Below are 20834 nucleotides of genomic sequence, written 5' to 3'. Positions count from 1 at the left end.
TTAAATGCACAGAAGCCTATAGAATGACTTTATTTCAAAATCAGAGCAAATGAACTGCAAGGCTTATTCTTTCACATTACTGATTATTTTGTGATGATTTAGTATTCAGAATCATATTTAAGATGGGATTTTCAAGGGGGTTCTCAAAGGCTGCAGAGGCAGCTGGCTGGCAGTCTGCAGTCAGAAGAGTGATGACAGAGTTGAATTTTAAGGAGGGCTTTGGAAGCTGAGAAGGCAGCAGCCTTGGGATTTTCATCAAGGAACTTTCCTCAAGGTGAGATGCAGTACAGGAGATAGCATGATAGCTGGTCGTTGCCTCAAGGTTTCTCCAGTCTGGGGTGCCGAGAGACTGTTTTGGTGGCATCAACAAGTTGGAGACTTCAGACTTGCCTATTGTCATTAAAACTTTGGCTCCTATCTTCTTTAGAGTCTGCTTTCAGCAAAGTTGCTGGCAAACATTGTACATCCCAAAGTTTGTGGTCCTGCAATGTTTTAGCATGTTTGCTAACAACTCCATTGAAGTCAGTGGAACTGCCTTGCACTTTCAGTTAGTGATACTCCTCAGTTGCACTGAACATTTACTTCATTACATTGTCATTAGAATTAAAGGACAGACCAATTTTTTTTTTTTTCCACAGGGCTATTTTTCTTTTGTTTTTTTCATATTTCACCCAGCAAAAGCTTCAGTGTTGTTCGCATTTCATGGTGTTACTGTCACTGTCAAAAGCTTGGCCAAGCCAATCTTGCATGCTCTTACTGTGCTGTGTTTGCATCCCTGAGGAAAAAATAAAATAAAAAAAATCTGGTTACTTCTAATCAATCTTTGAAAATGAGTAGGTTTTGGACATCTGTAGCACTTCTGTCCTTTCTAGCATATTGATGGATGTGTAGGCTCTTCCTGAAATGGACCTACATATTCAACTTCTGTCTCTGAACCCTTCGCAGCTTCATTCCTTTTGTGAATTTTTAGTCCTTGTTCATTTCTCCCTCCTTCTTCCTTCATAGGAATTTTCCTCTCCTAGATTTTTGCAGATGCACTGAAGCAAATTCTACAGCATTTTAAGTGACGAATATTGCCACCACATTGTTATTGAGTTAAAGGCCTGTCCAGGAGCTGGTAGTCTCTAGTGGCTGCCCTAGTCATTCATGAACAGTTCTGCATCCTCTTCTCTCCTCTGAATAGGAGAAAAAACCTGCACAGCACATCAAAAGGCCTTAAAGACAGAATTATCTGGGGAAAAGACATCTAAAAATATTGACAGATTACATCATGTAACGACTATATATCATACATTATTTATAGCACTCTTTCCTTTAAAGCAACAGATTTCAATGAACAAATCAAGTCTGTGCACGCATGTTGAATGAGATTGTCATATAACTGACATACATTGAACAGTATGACAAATATTCAAAGAGCAAATGAATGTGCAGTCATTGATTAGGCAGCTGTGAAAAAAGCATTCAGGTTTGAACTTTTAATTTGTTTTGGTGTGTAGAAGATGAAATGAAATATGTCTACCAACAAGGAAAGCAGATCTCAAATTTCCTGAAAATTCACTCTAGAGTAATACATTTTTATATAACTTAAAAGTGATACAACATTTTTAAGAAGTTTGCTGACAATTCTTGTTGACTGCATTATTTTTCTATTACCTCAGCTGTAGAAATGGAGCACTACCAGTGCACTACCAGAAAGCAAGTGTGACAGGAAAACTATGTTCATGTCTTATGTTTTTTGCAATTAAAGACAGTTGGGAGAGGAATTTACGACAAAAAAAACCCAACCAAAAACAAACAAAAAAAAACAAACCACAAAAATCCACTTTGGAAAACTGAAATCTTGTGTTTTGGGGATTTGGCAATACAGGCTGAAAAGTTCAGCCAGCAACCACTAAAACCAAAATTCTGTTTTGGTTCAGAGAAACAAAACTTTGTTTTCAAGACACATTAGGTCTTTTCTGTGATGCTATTTTTAGTTATTCAAATGTCCAATGAAACCATAAAGAAAACATTTTCAGTGGAAAGTATTTATCCACCTCTAAACACGATGAATTAATTGCAAATTTTTTCCCCCAAAATGTTCAGTTAAATTATCTTTCAGGACAAATAACATGCAGGAAAAAGGTACTTTTCCAGCAATTTTAACTGTACATATACTTCTGGATATGACAATACACTTACTTTTGGTGAGTGAGAATGGGCAACACTCAAATATGAGAAACAAACAGGAAACGTTGGTCCATTCCCAGAGCTATGGTGGCTTGGGTATTAGTGAGACTTGGTGGAATGAGTCCCATGACTGGAGTGCTGGGATGGAGGGCTACAGTCTGCTCAGGAGCGATAGGCAGGGTGGGCGAAGCGGAAGACATGCACTGTGTGTAAGAGAGAAGTTTGACTGTACAACCCTTGCAGTCAGATATGTTATGGTTGAGAGCCTCTGTTTAGGATTAGGGGTATGGAAAACAACGCAGATGTCATTGTGGGTGTCTACTATTGGTTGCCCAGCCAGGATGATAGGACCAATGAATTATTCTACAGGCAATTAGGAGAAATTTCTGGATCAGTTAGCCTTTGTCCTTATGGGAGATTTCGACTTCCCAGACATTAACTGGGAATACCATACTGCTGTGACAAGCAAGTCTGAGAAATTCCTGAAGTGTGTTGAAGATATCTTGTCACAAGTATTCAGTGAGCCAACTAGGAAAGATGCCCCCCTAGACTTGCCGTTTGTGAACAGAGAAGGAATTGTGGGAGATGTGATGTTAGGTGGCCATCTTGGATACGGTGATCACAAAATTGTTGAATTTAAAATTTTCAATGTAATGAGAAAAAAGGTCAGCAGAGTTGTTACTCTAGATTTCAAGAGAGCAAATTTTAAGCTACTCAGTGAGTTAGCAGGGTCTCCTGGGAATCTGCTTTTGAGACCTTAGGGGTTCATGAGTGCTGGTCAGTTTTTAAGAACCATCTTTTAAAAGCACAGGAGCAAGCAATTCCAGCATGTTGTAAGTCAAACAAGTGGGGCAGAAGACCAGCTTGGCTGAACAGAGAAGTCCTTATGGAGGTCAAGAAGAAAAATAAATTGTATCATCTCTGGAAGCAAAGTCATGTTTCACAGGAAGATTATAGGGCTGTGGTTCACACATTCGGGGAGAGAACATGACAGGTCAAAGCTCAGCTAGAGCTGAAACTGGCCAGTTTGTTGTGTGAGACAACAAAAAGACTTTTTAATATGTGTTAACAGGAAGAGGAGGTCTAAGGAAAATGTTGGACCAACACTTGTTGAAGATGGTCACCTGAGAAATAGGGATGAATAAAAAGTGGAGACCTTCAATAATTTTTTGGCCTCAGGCTTTAATATTAATGATAGACCTTGGGTTGCCTGGTCCTCTGACTTGGAGGACCACAACTGTGGGAAAAGTATCTTTCCATTTGTGGTCACTGAATTTTTAAGGGACTATCTGTATTAGCTGAATGTTTATGAGTTCATGGGGACTTATAGGATTCATCCCAGAGTTAGAAGATGTTACAGCAGGACCCCTTTCAATCATCTCCTAAAGTCTGGAGTCTCCTCCTAAAGTTGGGAGTCTGGAGAGGTCCCCACTGACTAGAAGTTAGTCAGTGTTCTTACAGTTTACAAGAAGGGTGAGAGATAAGACCCAGAAAACTATAGACCTGTTAGTCTGACCTCAGTACGTGGAGTAATTATCGAGATCATACCAGGTGCTACTGAAAGGCAGTTAAAGGACAATGCAATCATCAGGCAGTCAATATGGTTTCACAAATGGGAAGTCCTGGCTAATATTTTATATCCTTCTATGATATTTCCTGCCCAGTAGATGATGAGAAGGTAGTAGATTTATTTTTTTCTGGATTTTAGTTTTTGATAGTGTCCTTCACAGTATCCTTCTGGACAAGTTGTCCAGCTGTGAGATGAGCAGGTACATGATGTGCTGGGTGAAGAACTGGTTGAACAGCGGGGCTCAAAGGGTTGTAGCGAGCGGGGCTACAACTGGCTGGTGACCCGTCACCAGTGGTGTTCCTCAGGGCTCAATCATATGGCCAGTTCTGTTCAATATATTTATCAACAATCTGAATGCAGGGCTTGAATTCACCATTAGCAAGTTTGCTGATGATACTAAACTGTGCTGTTGACTGTCTGGAGGGACAAGAGGCCTTGCAGAGACCTAGGTAGGCTGGAGTATTGGGCAATAATCAATGGCATGAAAATTAACAAGTACAAATGCTGGATTCTGCATCTGGTACGGAGTAGTGCCAGGCACAAATATAAATTGGGAGAGGAGTGGCTGAAGAACAGTGCTGCAGAGAGGGACCTGAGGGTGCTGGTGGATGGCAAGCTCACCATGAATTGGCAGTGTGCCCTGGCAGCCAAGAGGGCAAACCGCTTCCTGAGGTGCATCCCAGTATAACCAGCTGGTCCAAGAGCGGTGATCATCCTGCTGTATTCAGCTCTGGTGCAGCCTCACCTTGAGCACTGTGTGCAGTTCTGGGCCCCACAATAGAAGAAGGGTGTTAAGGTCCTTGAATACATCTAGACAAGGGCAACGAAGCTGGTGAAAATGCTGAAAGGAACATCCTGTGACGAGGACATAAACTCACGTTTGGTAAGATTGTCTGTGTTTCAGGAAAAAATACCTTCATATCCTTGAGAAGCTCCCTAGCACTTCACAGCAATCTGAATCAGCAAAAGCTGTGGGTGCTTGCCCTTCAAACTAAACACATAGCCATCCTCGCTTCTAATGGAATGTGATGTGCTGCCAAACCATACTAGCAATTATTATCCAGGAATAATTTATTCTGCTGGGGAAGTACAACTGGTAGCAGGTAAAGGCCCTTCCTGCTTTGTCTGCTCCCTCTATTCCCAGTTACACAGTCAAATTAATTACTCTGCCTTTCTGTCATCTCCCTGCAGCTTCTGTTGTAGTTAGTAGGGATGTTTCTTGTTATTAACAATTCTGCACTGAGTTTTCTTCTGGAAGTAGCTTGTGAAGGACAGGAACTTTTTAGTACTGAAAACCTTATGGAATCAGGTGCTTGCTGTTATGTGGAATGTATCTTCAGGGAAGGCATTTATTTTAAGTACAGATTTAAACACAGATGTACAGCAAACTCTATCTTTTTTGGCCATTGCAGTGGATTTTTGGAAGTGCCAAGCTAATCTACAATATTTTATTTACTCAGATGTATGAAATAACAGAAGAAGGAGGGATACTCAAAAAGTTAAATGAAATATGGTGCAAATTGACTGAACCTCTGCAACCCCAGGTGCCACGACAAGAAAATACCAACATGAAAAGCCTGTCTTACCCATTTTCCAGAGAGAAAATATATTTGTGAGTACTTAAAATTGTGATAAACAATGAAGAAATATATAACTTATTATTGTAGTGGTGTCATTTTTTCTATCAATATTTCAATCAAAATTCAGAAATTCATTGAGTATTTCTGGAAATCCTGAGGAAATATCCAAGTTGACAGTTTATTCCTATGTAATATTTCCACGTGATAAAAGCATATGTCTGCATAAAACTAAATTTATTGAAGGACAAGTAAATAGATCTAAAGTAAATGAACATGCATTGGCTCTGAGTAAAGTTTCAGTGGATTAACAGAAATCTAAGTTGCAGAGACTTTCAGTGTCAACTTCCTTCTGATGGATAAGGCATTGGAAGCAGTGCAACAAATAAAATATCCTTCTTTTTGGCTTGAATTGTAAAAATCCTACCACCAAATTTCTGATTATTTGGTTAAGGATATTACTGCCTGTTTTGGGAAAAAAAAAAAAAAAAAAGCTAGTAGAAATCTGATAATATTTTTCCTCTTGATAGATTTATTATAGTAATGAAAACTTGGCTAATAATATGCTGATAAGGAATTCTTGACACCTGACCTTTCACTCAGGATAATACTGCTGGGCCCAGTGTGACATTAAACACTCCTTTTTTTCCTCATGGGTGTGTATTTGTATTTATGTCTGATAAATAAAAACCAGTAATAAATGATCCACCACATCATTTATTGTCCTGACAATTTTAATTAATACTCAATACAAGTCAAATTGATCGAGGGAAGTAAACTGGGAAGCTAATTTCACATATGATGATCTTAAGGTTTAAGGGAGTGAATAATTTCCGTGGACCAGTTATTTGAATGCAAGTGAAATGTTGACTGGTTAGTTGCCTGGAAAAGAGCAATGAACATCTGCATTACACTAGCTGAAACTTAATAATATAACCTCAGAATATTATAGTGGTGAGAGTACGTTTTAAGGAAGAAACTAGAAGGTCATAGTGTGTAAATAACAGGAAGCTTTTCTTACCCAAAAGGTATTTTACATTAGTTAATACTTTTGCGTTTTTATGTCCACCATCATTGTCATCCAGGTATAAAGCTGAATGACTAGGTCTTAAATAGCTCAGTCTATTATGCTGCTCTATTTCATCTATATTCCCTTTAAACATCTGTTTTTCTTACTTGCTGTGGTTTCTAAATGAATTCTAAATCAGAATCTTGCATGTTATCTTACTTATAACTACCATGTCTAAAAACATAACTGATTTTTCTTTTCTCTCAATGTTTTAGGTATAACATTAAAGACAAAGACACCTTTTTTGATAATGCTACCCGCAGTCGAATAGTAAGTGAACAAAAGTTCATTTTCATATCATTACTTGTGCTGAATGGTATTTGCTTTAATAGTGAGTGTTGGTAACTACTTTGCTGATTTCATTGGTTTACACATTTCTGTGTTCCTGGAAAACACTAAGCACTCATAAGTATGTAAGAAATACTCTTCTGGAGCTGCCCAGTGGTCCAGGAGTAGGAGATGTTATGTAGAGAAACACAGCTACTGATTCATCTCCATTGTTCAAAGCTGTTATTAAGCCATACTTCCTAATCTTTAGCTAGATTTTATTTCATAAAAGGACCTCCTCTACAATCCTACAGTAACTTAGCTTCAGCAGTTTTTGGTGAGAAACCTGGTGCCGTGTTCCTGAGATTCTGCTAGATCTCCAGCGAGTTGGTGAGGCAAGATTTCTCATTACATAGGCAATGCCAACTCCTCCCTAACATGCTATATTCACCCATACATGGGTTTCATAGATGTAGCATATTTACTGATCACTTCATGTGCATCTTGATGTTATACTTCCAAACGTGAAAGCTAATGTGGTTTTACTAAGCCATTTTTTAATGTGATTTTCTTTGATGTAAAATTCTCATTTTAACTGAAGTCCTTATATTTCAAATAGTTTTATAAAGGATGTGACACAGCAGGATTTAACCTACAAAAGTTAGGGCAGGTAAACCACTAGTAAGACTTGTCATAGCATTTTTAAGTGTTAACTAGTTCCTCAAGTCATGCATTTATATATGAGTGAAACGTATGATTTAAATGTATGTGCAAATGCATGCTTCCAAAGCCTCTTCTTTTAAAGTTTTGTTTTATTGCTAGCTCCGTGATGAAAATAATGCTAATTTGTGTGTTATATGACTGTTCTTTTCTATAGGTACATGAAATTTTGAAGCGCACACCTACAAAGGCCAGAAACAGCATGGGTAAGAAAGGAGGGAAGATAATGGTATATGTTGTTTTGAAAGGGATTGTTTAGGTATTTTACAGATTATTTTTCTAGCAGAACACAAAAGTATGCTGGCATATTTTCACCAAAAGTAGAGATTGAAATCAATGCATTTTCTGAGGAATAAAATCAGACTTTCTGGTCCATGATTTGAATAGGACATGGTAATGGAAGCTTGCTTTCCATTTCTACAGGTGCAGGATTTGGCACATAACTTGCATTTCATGAGTTATTATAAAATTGGATTTGATCATTATATGGTCTACTTTTGAAAATTCAGATGTCAGCTAGTATATGTTGTATTATTTCTACCAAGAACATAGTTTTCTTGCCATTTCAATAGAATAATACATTTTTCCAGGTTATTTTTATCACTGCAGCTTTAAAAACTATGTCCATGAATTGCATAGTGAAATATATGACTTAATGAAGACTGTCTTGAAAATACCGTATGATACTTTTGGGGTAACCCTGAAATATTTGGAGCTTTTGTTTTCTTGAGGTTCAGAACATATACAAGTGTACTTATTCTCTTTTCTCTACTCTTTTTCTTTCATCCAATGTGATATCATGGCACGTATTTCTCCAGTGGTGAAGAAGTGATAGTGCTCCTTGTCTGGCATGTTTTCTGGAAGTCCTTCTGTAAGCTTGGCCACTTATGTGCAGATCACAGCATCCTAGGGTAATGTGCCTGCAAAGAATAAGTGTGCTGTAGCAACAGATTCCTGCACAGCCTTGGTGTAACTTTGTGCAGTGAAGCTGCAGTAGCAGACTTCTTTGGTACAGCATCTGGAGTGGAAAATAGATTAATTTAAGTTTCCCTGAAATAGTGGCAATTTTTTAAAATCAAAGTATATATATATATATATATATATACCAACCAAACAAACAAAATACTTACTCTTTTTCAATCAGAAATACTTGGTTTTGTCAGTACAAACATTTAAATTTATGATTATTACACTGTTTCCTTTAAAAAACTGAAAAGATAGTTGAGAAAACGTCAGGCACTCTTCATTTCTAAAACGTTGTTCACTTGGTGTCTGTTCACTGTTTGCTCTGTGTTGTTCTGTTTTGATCAGCTCAAAAAAACTCTAGTGGGGCAGTAGAGATGAATGCTGTCTTGCTGGGTTGCTCCAGCTGGCATCCAGGGAACTCTCTCGGTGACTGGGGAGACCATGCTTTCCCTGGGAGCTGCAGAGCCTGTGCAGGTACATGTCTCCAGAGTGCAGGATTTTAGACAAAAGGCAGTGTAAGGTACATAAAACAAGAAGCCTGAAGTACAGCAGGGTCACTAGGCCTGTTGAGATAAAAAACAGCCCCCAGAACTGACACTTTTCCAGGGGATCCAGACAGACTGTGTAGAACCTGTTGAAGCTCTTAAGACTTTGCAAGCTGTTGGGCTGAGAAAAAGCTTGAAAGAAGCAATAAGGAATTTGTCCTACAAGGACACAGTAGGAAGAAAAACAGCACTTTCCTAAGGATTTTTTTTTTTTTTTTTGCCTCTTACTTAAAGTTTTCTCTATTTTAATAGCTTGTTCTGGTTTATGAGTGTAATGCAAGCCACCATTAGAGATAAATCACTAGTAGTGATTTTTCAGGCTTTTTTTTTTTTTTTTTTTACTCTAAGGTGAAAATACAGGCTAATCCACTTCAAGCTCAAGTCAGCTCAAGATCCCATTGGATATGAAGCATTTTAATCCTCCTGTCCTTCCCATCTTCCTGGCCCATAGCCAAAACACAATTATGCATTGCATTTGACCTACATTCATTAATTGTTTTGGACTTCTGAGATCCTCCCCCCAAAGTCTTATGCTTCATATGTCACTAAGGTTTTCCCATCTCACTGGTCTGAAGACTTAGAATGACTCACCATGAATGGTTTAAAAGATTTCTTTAAACGTCTTTGGTTTACCGTGTTGGGTTTTTTTGTGTTTTTTTTTTTTTTCTTTTCTTCATTATTTCATTGCTTATTGTGCATAAGAGGTAGGACAGTGATGTTGGAAGTACTTATAGCAGTCTTTGGTTTTCATAAACTTATGCTTCATAAAATAATAACAACACTTGAAACACATTTGCTGGTTGGTATTTACATCTGAGCGAGGTTGAATCTGATGCCACTTCTATGACATTATACAAGGAATGCATATTTTCCTCTAGCATAACTCTGAACCATTGCAAACTTTCCAAACATGGAATGGTTTTGGTGGAAGACTTGACATCATCCAAACATGAAGATTTCCTGATTCTATTAATGCATGTAGTGATACGGGTATTTGCCTTTGTACGAAGGAAGAAATTTATTGGTAATTTCTATCTAGCATCTCTGACCAGAGGTGGTTTTTTTTCCCAATCATTTCAGAATGATAGTTGTGCAATCTGAGTATGGAATTTTTTTTCATCCCCAAAGACAAGCTAGCTGGTTACTTTTACTGGCCATTGAAAGCAAAGAGATCTGGAATAAACTACTAATCCTAGCTTTAATTGTCATCTTATGGAGTGTTTGTTTTTACCTGCAGAGATTGACGACAGAATGGCTATAAAGTCATGGGTCTTGAAAGTCAGTAGTGGCCTTGTGTACATCTACAGGTGCTGTAGTCATTAGCTGGGGATTTGGTTGCTAAATCCCTTGTAGCATGTGGTCACTTGGATAGTGCCATGTCCCTGTATCTTCCTGTACCTTTGACTAGGCTTCCTCTTTGCAATCTTCAGGACTCAGCAGTTTTTGTCCTGGTGCATCCAGCTTTCCAGTGTAACCATGAATTTGGTGAGCACAAACTGATCTAACCCCCGCAAACAGGAGTTGTTTCAAATTCAAAAGGCTGGCCTTATGTATTGATATGAGGAAGGGTAGAAAACAAAGCACTTGGTTCAGTGAAAATGAGACCTGATCTGATATTAGTCAATAGATAGTAAGAGTTACTTCAATCACAAACTTCTGTCAAAGTGGTTTTTCTTGTTTTGTTTGGGTCTGTCACTGGGGATACATGGTTCTGATCATTGTCAAGCTTCAAGAAGGACTTCCCAGGTACTTTCCTCCTCAGACACGTGCCTCTTTGCTATCAGGATGAGAAAGTGGTTAAAACAATCTTTGTATCGTACTGGTTTGCTCAAGAAAAACATCATATGGAAATGAGCCTTTCGGTGGCAACATGTTTTCCATAGCCAGGTACTTCTAGGTTGGTATATACTCATCTTGACATGATTTTGAATGTTTTAAGTAATGCAGCTCAGTTCCCTCTGTAATGTCATGAAGTGAAATCTGTAGTAATGTTTTCTATTTAACTGTGCTCACCTATTAACCATCTTTTTTTTTTTTTTTCTTTTAGGTATTGGCACATTAATAGCAAACAATGTTTATGATGCAGCATACCCACTTCATGATGTATGTATATACTACTGAAGGTCTAGTTCTCTGTATCATTTAGATGTGCATAGACATTAATGTTTATTGCCTGTGACAATGAAAATATATTTTAAGTTCTAAATATAGTCTATTTCTAATATGAAAACACTTACATAAGTACATTTAAAGTTGTGACCTAAAAGTAAAATAAACAATGTAGGAACAGCTGAGCAATCTTTTATTGGATTTTATAGTTTTTTACATCAGTTATTAAATTATTTTTGTTCTCTAGGGTGAATATGAAGGCCAAAATGGTGACATGAATGACAGAAAGGTAAAATAAATTGCAAAATTAATTTCATATTCCTTTTAATGTGGTAGATATGAATTAATGTTCTAAATGCTATTGTAAAGCATTAGCCAGTGTTCAGTCAAGTAAATGTTTTTTTACAAATGTGTATATTTTTTGCATTACTTTTTTCCTCTACTTCTGCATATAAAATTCTTTTAACAAGACTTTTTTTAAAGTCTTCTTCTGAAGTATTTCAGCAAATTTAATTTGATATTTACATCTTGAAATGCTCCAAGTTTTGTTGCATAGACAAGATTTTTTCAACCTGTCCAGAAGCAAATGTTGTTGAATAACTTATATAATTATTTTTTTCTGTAACCAGATAGTACTACAGAACAATGGTTACTAGACTAAAACATAGTTGCATTTTTCATTTGATTGTGCATTCAGTTGAATTTAATTAAATTTCTAAAACTCTGCCTCCAATTATTTTGTAAATAAAAAGTTTCTAGCTATCAAGACTTTTGAAAATATATCACCTACTATCTGCACAAGATAAATGGATGCATAATCAAACACTGTGAATTCAGATTTATTTAATACATATGCTTACTATTAGAAATGAGCCAAGCCATTTAATTACTGTAATTCATTAAGATCCATTCAATATTGTTCTCTTTGCTCATCTTTTTCCTTTATATACAAACAATAGGATAGGAAATGAAGAAAGGGAAAATTGTGGGGAGGGAAAGAGGGGGAAGGAAGAATGAAGAAAAAGAGAATGTTTGGAAGCCTAAATTATTTACTATACTAGAAATTAAATTGAATATATTCTTGGTGACTTGTAAATTATTTCATAGATGTGTTTAACTCTATGGTGGTATTATATGTTGGTATGTGCCATCTGTTGCTTGAAGGAGAGGTAAGAAAATGCAATTAATTTGGCAAAACACAGTGTAGTTCTCAAGAGTGTAATTGCTACAGATGATTATTTGATGATTTAAAATGAAGACTGAGTTCATAGGTCATACAAATAAATCTGATTTTTCAAGTGCTGGGTTTATAAAAATTTGAAAATGTAATCTTTGTAGTTTTAGGCAAATAGTGTCAACATTCAGCCACTAGATGTCTTCATGTGCCATGTACAATTTAATTTATTATATGAACTGCGGTAAGCAAATGAGGCAAAGCTGGAAAATGAACTATGAAGAAACTTGTATATTTATGTCGGTTATTATGAACTTTCTGTTCATGAAGAAATTGTATACTCTGCACTTGCAGAATTTTCTCTGAATAAGTAATTGTGATACAGTAATAGACTCTGAAAGTCAGCTACATAGTTTACTTACTTACAAGGCTAGCAAAATTTTTAAAGAAAAGTAAATGAACATTAATCAGTGAGGAAGGGGATATTGGGTACTGTGAAATAGGGGGAAGAGGGCCTAAAAGGTCTAGTGTCTGGAAAAATATTCAACCTACTAGTTGTATTTTGTGCTGCCTTCTTTTTATTCTGCCTATTAGGTTCAGTTATGAAGTGTTAAGTATTAAAAACATAAAAGGTTCTTTCCAGAAATACTTCATTGATTATTCACATATGTCTCTGCTGCCCAGCCATTGAATCTGCTGTAGTATTTCTATGCATAACATCATCTGTTTTCTATCTGAATCTAATAGTCTCAGTGTTTAATTTCCTGAAAAGCCCCGATCAGGTTTAAAAGAAAGGGGGGCATTTTTGAGTTGGTTTTGTTGTTGTTGTTTTTTTTTTTTTTTTTTTTCTCCTCTGCCCCCTTTTATTTTGTCCATTTTAACTTATCCGTATCTCCCATTTCAATTGTCTGCTGTATAAGCCCAAGCAATGATGAATGGAGCCTGTCTGGGTACATATGCCAATAAGGAAGCACAAGTAATGAAGGTTTATGTACCAGTTCATAATATAAAGGTTAATCCTTGTTAACTCTCTTCAGGATTTCCTTGGAGAAATGCACAGTGAAACAATACTTTTGCCACATCCTATGAGAATAAGAAATCTGCAGGCAATGAAACCCACTCTTTTCCTAAGACTGTTGATTGGAGTAAAGGAATTTCCCTGTTTTAGTGTGACTTCTGCTCTAGAAAAAGATCTTTTTAAGAAAGCTGTTGCACAGCAGCATGGTATTAATTTGCCAGGAGTATAAACACTGACTGGGTCTTCTTTAAGCTTCTAGCCCACTGGCAACTTGTAACCTTTTGTTGCTAGCAATATGTTTGACATTGAGAAATACATAAGGGCTTTGTTACCTATCTGGGAAATACACTGTTGTCATTATATAGTACAACATCCCTAGAATATTAGAAGCAGATTGGAAAGTGTTATTTTAAACTTACAGAAAGTACTGCTTTTAAATGAAGCTGATAAAATACAATAAACTATATTACAAAACTCTTCCTAGAATTCCTTTCAATTTAATAAATATCATGAAAGGAAGCACATTCCAGCTTCCAGATTAAGCTTAATCTTGTAAAATTGCAGTGCTGAGACTGAGGTTTAGTGTGGGCAACACACGTGAATGGAAAATATTCATGCCATAAACTCACCTTCAGTGCTATGGCTTTTGGAACCAGAGTAACCAGTGTGATTCTGTAGTCTGACATATTGTCATAGCAGCCTGTCCCTGAACTGAGTGCAATTTTAGAAAGAGCTGTCTTCTGCTTTTCAGATTCTATTCTGTAGCTACATTCAAAACAGCCTTTAAGTAATTTTAAGGATAATAGCTTTAACTGTCTTGGTTTGTATATTTCAGAATGTGTTTATTAGTACAATTATTTATGGAAATAAATGAAATTGTAGCTAATGCTGTGAGACAATGTAAAGGGGTGATTTTGAATAGGTAACCACAAGCATTCATATGAAAATATCAATATGGCAGCCAGGGAGATCCTCTTCAACTGCTGTTGAAGCCAAATAAACTCAAACCTAGTATCATCATTTCTTTCCACAAGTGCAAAATATTTTGAGTGTGCTCTGTGAGAGCAATATACTAAAAGCCAAGACTCCACACCCCTGGAATCTCATTGCTGAATTCCCAATTGCTTCAGCAGTTTAGTGTTTACTACCTGATCTATGAACAAAAAATACTTTACACTTTATCTTTAATAAGTATGCAATGGCATAGCTCTGTTCACTCAAATGGTTGCAAGCCAGTTTCCATATTCTGAACAATAATACTTCATCAGGTGTGTGTCTGCAGGATCCAAGTCTTACTTGCTCACTTGGTATTTATTTAGTTCTTTCATATAGCATCCACAGGAGGAGAGGCATTATAAACAGTAGAAAAATATGATTGGAAACCTCAAAAGATGTCAAGATAACTCTGCAGTTACAGTATCTGAAATTTCTCCACATTTATTTTAATTGTGCTGTTAATTTCATAAGATCATGTAGCATGCTGCTAGCTGTCAAAATGGGCCATTTGACAGATGCAACTACTGATAATTGCAGAAACTGTACATACTTTGTTACCAACACCCTCTCCAGTTCTTGCTTGTTGTGTACTTGTGTGCATGCGGTTCTTGGTTTGTGTTGTCCTCCCCAGCAGCCTTACAATTTATTGTCCAATCCCAGCCAGTTTAGAGAGGAATAAAAGGCTCAAAGGTAGCAACTCAGCAATTACACTGCTTCCCATTTACTACAATTTCCATGAGACAGGCAAAAGACAATCAATTAGTGCTCACAGCAAAGGAGGAACTGAAGTATGATAATGTCTCTTGGAGCCAGCAGACATTCCACACAGAAGCTTATTCTCAAAACACAGGTTCATCACTACTCCAGTTTTACTAGGAATAACTTGGTGCCTTATTTTAAAGGAGCTGACCTCTCCTATGCTACTCTTTTTCTGGACGCCCTCCTCTTCTTTTTTGAAAAGAGGGACAAAAGGCTTAACAGCTGTCTTTTTGGATGATACACTTTTATAATCTATAAAGAGTTATGTGGTTAATTTAGTTGTATTTATCATCATATTTGGTTATTTTTTATTATTTTTGATGCACTCTGTACTTCAAGAAATAGTTTTCAATGAGCATGTTGGTTTAGACTGTCTGCAGTCCTTTCACAGCTGAAAACTGTGAAAGGAATATGAACAACTCCAGTGGTTCCACTGGAATGCCTTACTGTTTTGCATGCAACTGCCCTGATTTTTATTTTCCTCTAAATATAAAATATGGTGAACAATCATGTATCAAAAGATCGTGCTGATATTTCCTCTGAGCTTCTTTAGGTTTTCACATAATTCTGGAAGGCTTCATTTTTTAATATCCTTTCTAGATTATTAATAGATTCACACACAGTTATAAAACATACTGCTATCAAATTAACTCTTTTACCAAATTGTTAATTGCATGGTAATTTCTGTGCAGCAGCTGGCTTTTGTTCCAGAACAGTGTGATGTCTTTCACACCGTAATTACCAGTTTCCTTTGCAGCTCTTGTAAAAAAGTGTCATAGGTTTCTTTTTTTTTTTTTTTTGAAAGTTCAACAAAGGTGTGATCTATATGACACAGCATGAAAGAGGGAATGAGGAAGACTATCCCAAGTCCCGTGTCTGTTGCAGTTGAGTGGACTGTGGTTAATAAGTTTCCTTTTATCCCTGACTGTTCCCGCTGGATTCCTCCCATTGTAAGATGTTTCCGTAGGATCTGTGCCTTCCTTTAAGCTGTCTATAAGCTGTGAGTGAGTTTGCTTTTACAACAGTAAATGTGAACTCGTGTGTCCGTGTGCAGCATGGAGAGAGAAGGGGGTTTTACACAGGCTTTGCTGGGTGTAGTAGCCTCAGGAGCTGAGCAGGAAAGCAGGCTGGTTTTGACATATTTATTAATTCTTGGTATGTTTTTACATACCAGTTTACCAGTCTGGAACTCTTACCTCAGTTCACTTCACCTTGGACCTAGAAACACTGGTCAATACTTATCTATGGTATGATTCCACACATTAAATAAATTAAATCACAGAAGAGTGTCACACTGGAGGTAGGACTATTTCTAGTATCTTTCCAGAGACTTCCACAAGACTACAGCCTCTTTTGTTTTGAGCCTTTGTGTTTAACATTACTATCTAATACGTCGGGTGAGGAGCGGGTAGGTATGTGGAGAAAGATGTATGTATACCATCCTTGTATTGCTGGCTTGGTTGGAGTCTGCCATAACCATCTGAAAAATGTACTTGGTTTGCATTGAAGCACGGGAAATTGCTTGTTTTGGTACATATATTTGTAACTCTTAGAAGATGTTTGTAAAAACAGATGGGATCACGTGTTACAAGTTAATTTTCTTTTTTGTTTTTGTTTGTTGTGGTTTCTTTTTTTAGTTGCTGTATCGAGAATGGGCAAGATATGGGGTATTTTACAAGTTTCAGCCTGTCGACCTCATAAGGTAATACGGACTTCTATAAAATACTAAGGGACCTGGTTCTTAGCTGATGCAGACTAATTAACTTACAATTACTTCAGAAAATGAAAACTTGGATTGATCAGAGCATTTAGAAATGCACTCACTGCTTTTCTATAGCTCTGGTGATATTTTACTGTAACAAAAATACGGTGAACAGTAATGTACCTTTGTTTTTGTATAGTGTTTATCCTCGGAAGATGTTTTTGTATAGTGTTTCTCCCTGGAAGAATGTCATACTTCAGATATTTTTGTTTGAAAGTATTAATTCCTTCAAAAAAAGAGTAATTGCCATTTACACTGGTGAATTTTTATTGGGGAGTACGGTCACAAAATCTGTTGAATAATCAGAAGCTGGTGTTCACATCATGAATCAGTGTGAAAGTATTTAACAGTTCTGAAATTCATTCGATTCTTTTTACTCCTGGTTTTACAAGTTTTATTCATCTGAACACATCCATATGTGTTCCCAGTGTTTTTCAAAAATTTTGCATTTTTACATTACAAACACAGAAGAAGTTGGTCTTAAAATAAGACAAAACAACCATGTTTTTAAAGATATTTCCACAATATCTCTGCAAGAAAGTCAAACAAAAATAAAACAATTTTTGTTGTATACTATAAATACTGAGTAAGGAAAAGGAAATGTTTGTGAAAACTGTTGACTTGAAATATTGCTAGATATCTGTCTAGGAATAAATGAACTGTGATATTAACGAACAAACAATAGGGGGAAAAAAACCCAAATCTGTTTCTGGATAATTTGTATACATAAGAAAGATGACATTTGTTAACATTTATCTTTCGAATAATCAAACTCCAACTAGATTTTATTATACGATCTGCTTCTACGTGATTACCTGCTAAAGCTGGTGTTAGTAAAATGGATAATCAATAACCTTTGTAAAATGTATTTATTGTGTTTTGAGTTAAAGTTGAAATAGTGCATATAGTTTTTCAAAGACTTAACCACTAACTTGTAACATGAGCAGAATTGCTCTTTGTTGGGAGTGAGATGTTTCAAATTTTCAAATTGTAGTGTGACCATCAAATCTTATTGAGGTCCTGCAAGACTTTGAAATTTCCTTTTTTCTGCCTCAATGTTTTTGTTCAAGATTTATGTACTTTTTGAATACCAGTTATTCCAGGCCAGGCTACTGTATGAAATAGGTAAACTCAGAATGAGGTTACAACACTTGGTATGTTAGTAAATATTACAAATGTTAAGTTAAACTGTGGCTGGCTAGAGGAATTATCAAGTTTTACAAGACCTGGCAGCTCAGCTGAATTAAAAATAGTGGTACATCTGCTTACACTCAATCTTCATTTGTGTTTTGCTGTGTCCATTATAATATTTCACTATAGCGATATGATTTCATAGAAATTCTGTGGTTTAAACTTCTCTGAGAAAGAAAAATAAGGACCAGACATGTGCAATTGATTCTCTGTTCTCAGAAATGATTTTTCTTGCTTTTATCTTCCGTACTTTGCTTGACTGCAAGTTTGACTGTTACCACTAAAATAAATGTGGTTTTTATTTTCTGGGTAATGTTAGAGCTTTAGAGTATATATACCTGAAGAATTACCACCCTCTTCTTTCTGCAACTGAAATAGATTTTTGCACTTCTGTACCGTGGGGGGTATTTGAGCTCAGTCTCAATGTGGATATTTATTCCCATGGCAAATATTAGCCACACTTCATGGATTCTGAGAATTTACTGTCATCCTTCTTTCTTGGACTGATTAAATTATACCCAACATTTTTTTTTCTTTTGCTTATGGAAGCACTGTGTAACTTAACAAGTTTACATCCAGGCTTTGATGGACAGAAGAAACAGCATTTATTTTGCTTTGTACTTAGAGCCTGTTGTGACTGATGTTATTAAATATATTAACTCTGTTGAAATACATTGCTTAAATAATATTCATATCCTCACATTATTTAGACTTTTTAGTCTAATTTTTATTACAACAGTGTAAATCTTTTTAACTATTCCTGTTTTCACCTTTATTCATTAAGAATGCACATTGAAAATCATTCTTTAACCAAAATATCTACGCTAGCAGAGTCGGTATGGCACTGTGGAATTATTAGAAATCATTCGTGGTGCCTCAGCTGTACTTCTGGCCATTGCAGTTGTTGCCAGTTCCCAAGTGATTGCACGCCTGAGCTAGGGACCACATATGTGTTATGCTCAAGTCTTGGCACGGGGGATTCTCTGAGGTCTCTTCTCTAAGGTCTGATATCCTGAGTGAGCACCAAACTTCATAATCAGTCTTAGAATATTTTCAAGTAATTTATAACACAAACCCAAATGAAGGCCCATTACGATATTTGCTGAGAGTTCCCTTCACCTCTGTGTCTTACACCTCTGTGTATTCTGCTCTGGCTTTAATGCACCTCTTTGGGCTATAGGGAAAAGCTAATTTCTTTTGTAAATTAGGAAATGCAGTTGTGAGTGAGGAGGATTTAGTCAAATGAGAACATGGTGGGTGTTACAAATTTCTATTCTACAGCCAAACAATTTCACTTCAAAACTTTAAGGTAATATATAGTGCAGCTCATGCAGATAGTACAGCGTGTGTACTGAGGGTTGATTTGTAAAATGTATGTAATACCGTATCTCTCAGTGCTCATCCAGATATTAATTAACGTTGCTTAAAACAAAGCCTGGCTGATGCAATGCTTTATTTTCAAAAGCATATGAATTTGCAAAAATAGCCATACAAATTCCATTTTTACCTTTCATATGTGCCTATTTCCAACTCAGATGAAGAGGATGATAAACATTTTTTGAGAGGGAAATTAAAAATTTTTTGTTAACAGATATCCTAGGCTAGAAAGTACTAAAAACCATTTACCTCCTCTTTTCAGTCACCCTTAGGCTTGGAATGCATGGGTGATATATTAACAACTAGAGAATGAAAGCTTCAGTTCTAGGACATGCAAGGCTCTAGAGGTCAGTCTGTTATAATATACTTTTTTTTTTATTCTAATTTAAGTATTGCTTTATACTAGAGAGGAATTTCTCTGGTGTAGCTTTCTCGTAGGAATGCACTTATCAAAGTAGTTTCTCTCAAACCTTGTAATGTAATATAAAAGGTGCTGTAAAAACATCTGTGGTTCAGTGATTCTTTTCCATTTTGCTGATGTTCTTTTCTCAAATGAAGATGAGTTAAACCTCAGTTTTATCAACTTCTGCAGTTAATGCATTTATTAGTTTCCTAAGGGGTAATACTATTGTTGATTCAGAGATGGGAGAGTGCTCCTTAGGAGTTTTATGAACCTGCATAAAGAACATAGGTTTAATGATTTTTTAAATAAATGTTATAGTATGTTAATCAAAGTTTTAACAATGTGATTCTAGAATTAATAGGCTGTCTTTAGACCGACCCTCTGCTCAAAGCAGGGCTGACTTGAAAGCCAGATTAAATTGCTAATGAGTTTTGAAATCTCAGGATGGAGGTCACACAGCTTCTCTGGGCAACCTTTCTGGCACTGCACCACTCTCAGGGGGAAGGCATTTTTCTCTTGTCAAGACCAAATATTTCTTGGTACAACTTGCAGCCATTACCTCTTGTCTTTTAGCAGTACACCTCTAATCAGTTATAGCAAGTCAAGAAAAAATACAGTGAGTATAAGAAATACAATAGAATTTATAAATATTATATTTTTGGTTGAATGCAACCTTTATCACTTAGGAGTTCTAAATGACAGATTAAGTAACTATGCTAAGGTTACTGATATAAAAAAGAGGTGGTTATCCTTCTTAGACAGAGTCCTGGAAAATAGGCAAGTTGTCTTCTTAATGGACATCTTGAAGCACCTGCAGATGGGAACTGATGTATGAACTGGAATTCTGGATATGGGACTATCATCATAAAGGGGAGGTCCCCTTTTGTTATCTTGTTACTAATATAAGATTATTTCACTCTAGGGAAGTCAAGTAGACACCTCATTTTTAATTGTGGTGGAGTTTATTTTAATATCAGTGCTCTAAAAGGTCCTAGGTCAAGTCATCAGCTCCTTCTAACCCATCTCATTTTTCATGTTTCTATTTATATTTCCTGTTGCTAGGACCTCACCTAACTTTTTAATAACAGGCTACATTATGTATAGCATGATTACTTTCAAAGCTCCATGTGCCCGCATATGCTTATCTTGCTGTAAAGCC

General features: G+C 36.4%; 1 protein-coding gene across 2 annotated transcripts in view; it reads left to right on the top strand.

The window, feature by feature from the left end:
• The window catches only part of ANO2 (anoctamin 2), a 192098-nt gene that overhangs the window by 39199 nt on the left and 132065 nt on the right, over window positions 1–20834 (top strand). For both annotated transcript variants that reach the window (XM_027815075.2, XM_027815076.2), the window contains 6 exons: window positions 5203–5354; window positions 6604–6658; window positions 7533–7581; window positions 10934–10989; window positions 11243–11284; window positions 16580–16644. In XM_027815075.2, coding sequence (XP_027670876.2) covers window positions 5203–5354; window positions 6604–6658; window positions 7533–7581; window positions 10934–10989; window positions 11243–11284; window positions 16580–16644 — 419 coding nt within the window. The remainder of the gene's footprint in view (window positions 1–5202; window positions 5355–6603; window positions 6659–7532; window positions 7582–10933; window positions 10990–11242; window positions 11285–16579; window positions 16645–20834) is intronic.

This window comes from Falco cherrug, chromosome 5 (assembly GCF_023634085.1).
Source record: "Falco cherrug isolate bFalChe1 chromosome 5, bFalChe1.pri, whole genome shotgun sequence".
NCBI classification, from domain to species: domain Eukaryota; kingdom Metazoa; phylum Chordata; class Aves; order Falconiformes; family Falconidae; genus Falco; species Falco cherrug.
The sequence above is the reverse complement of the archived record's forward strand: the minus strand, read 5'-3'. Positions and strand labels throughout refer to the sequence as shown.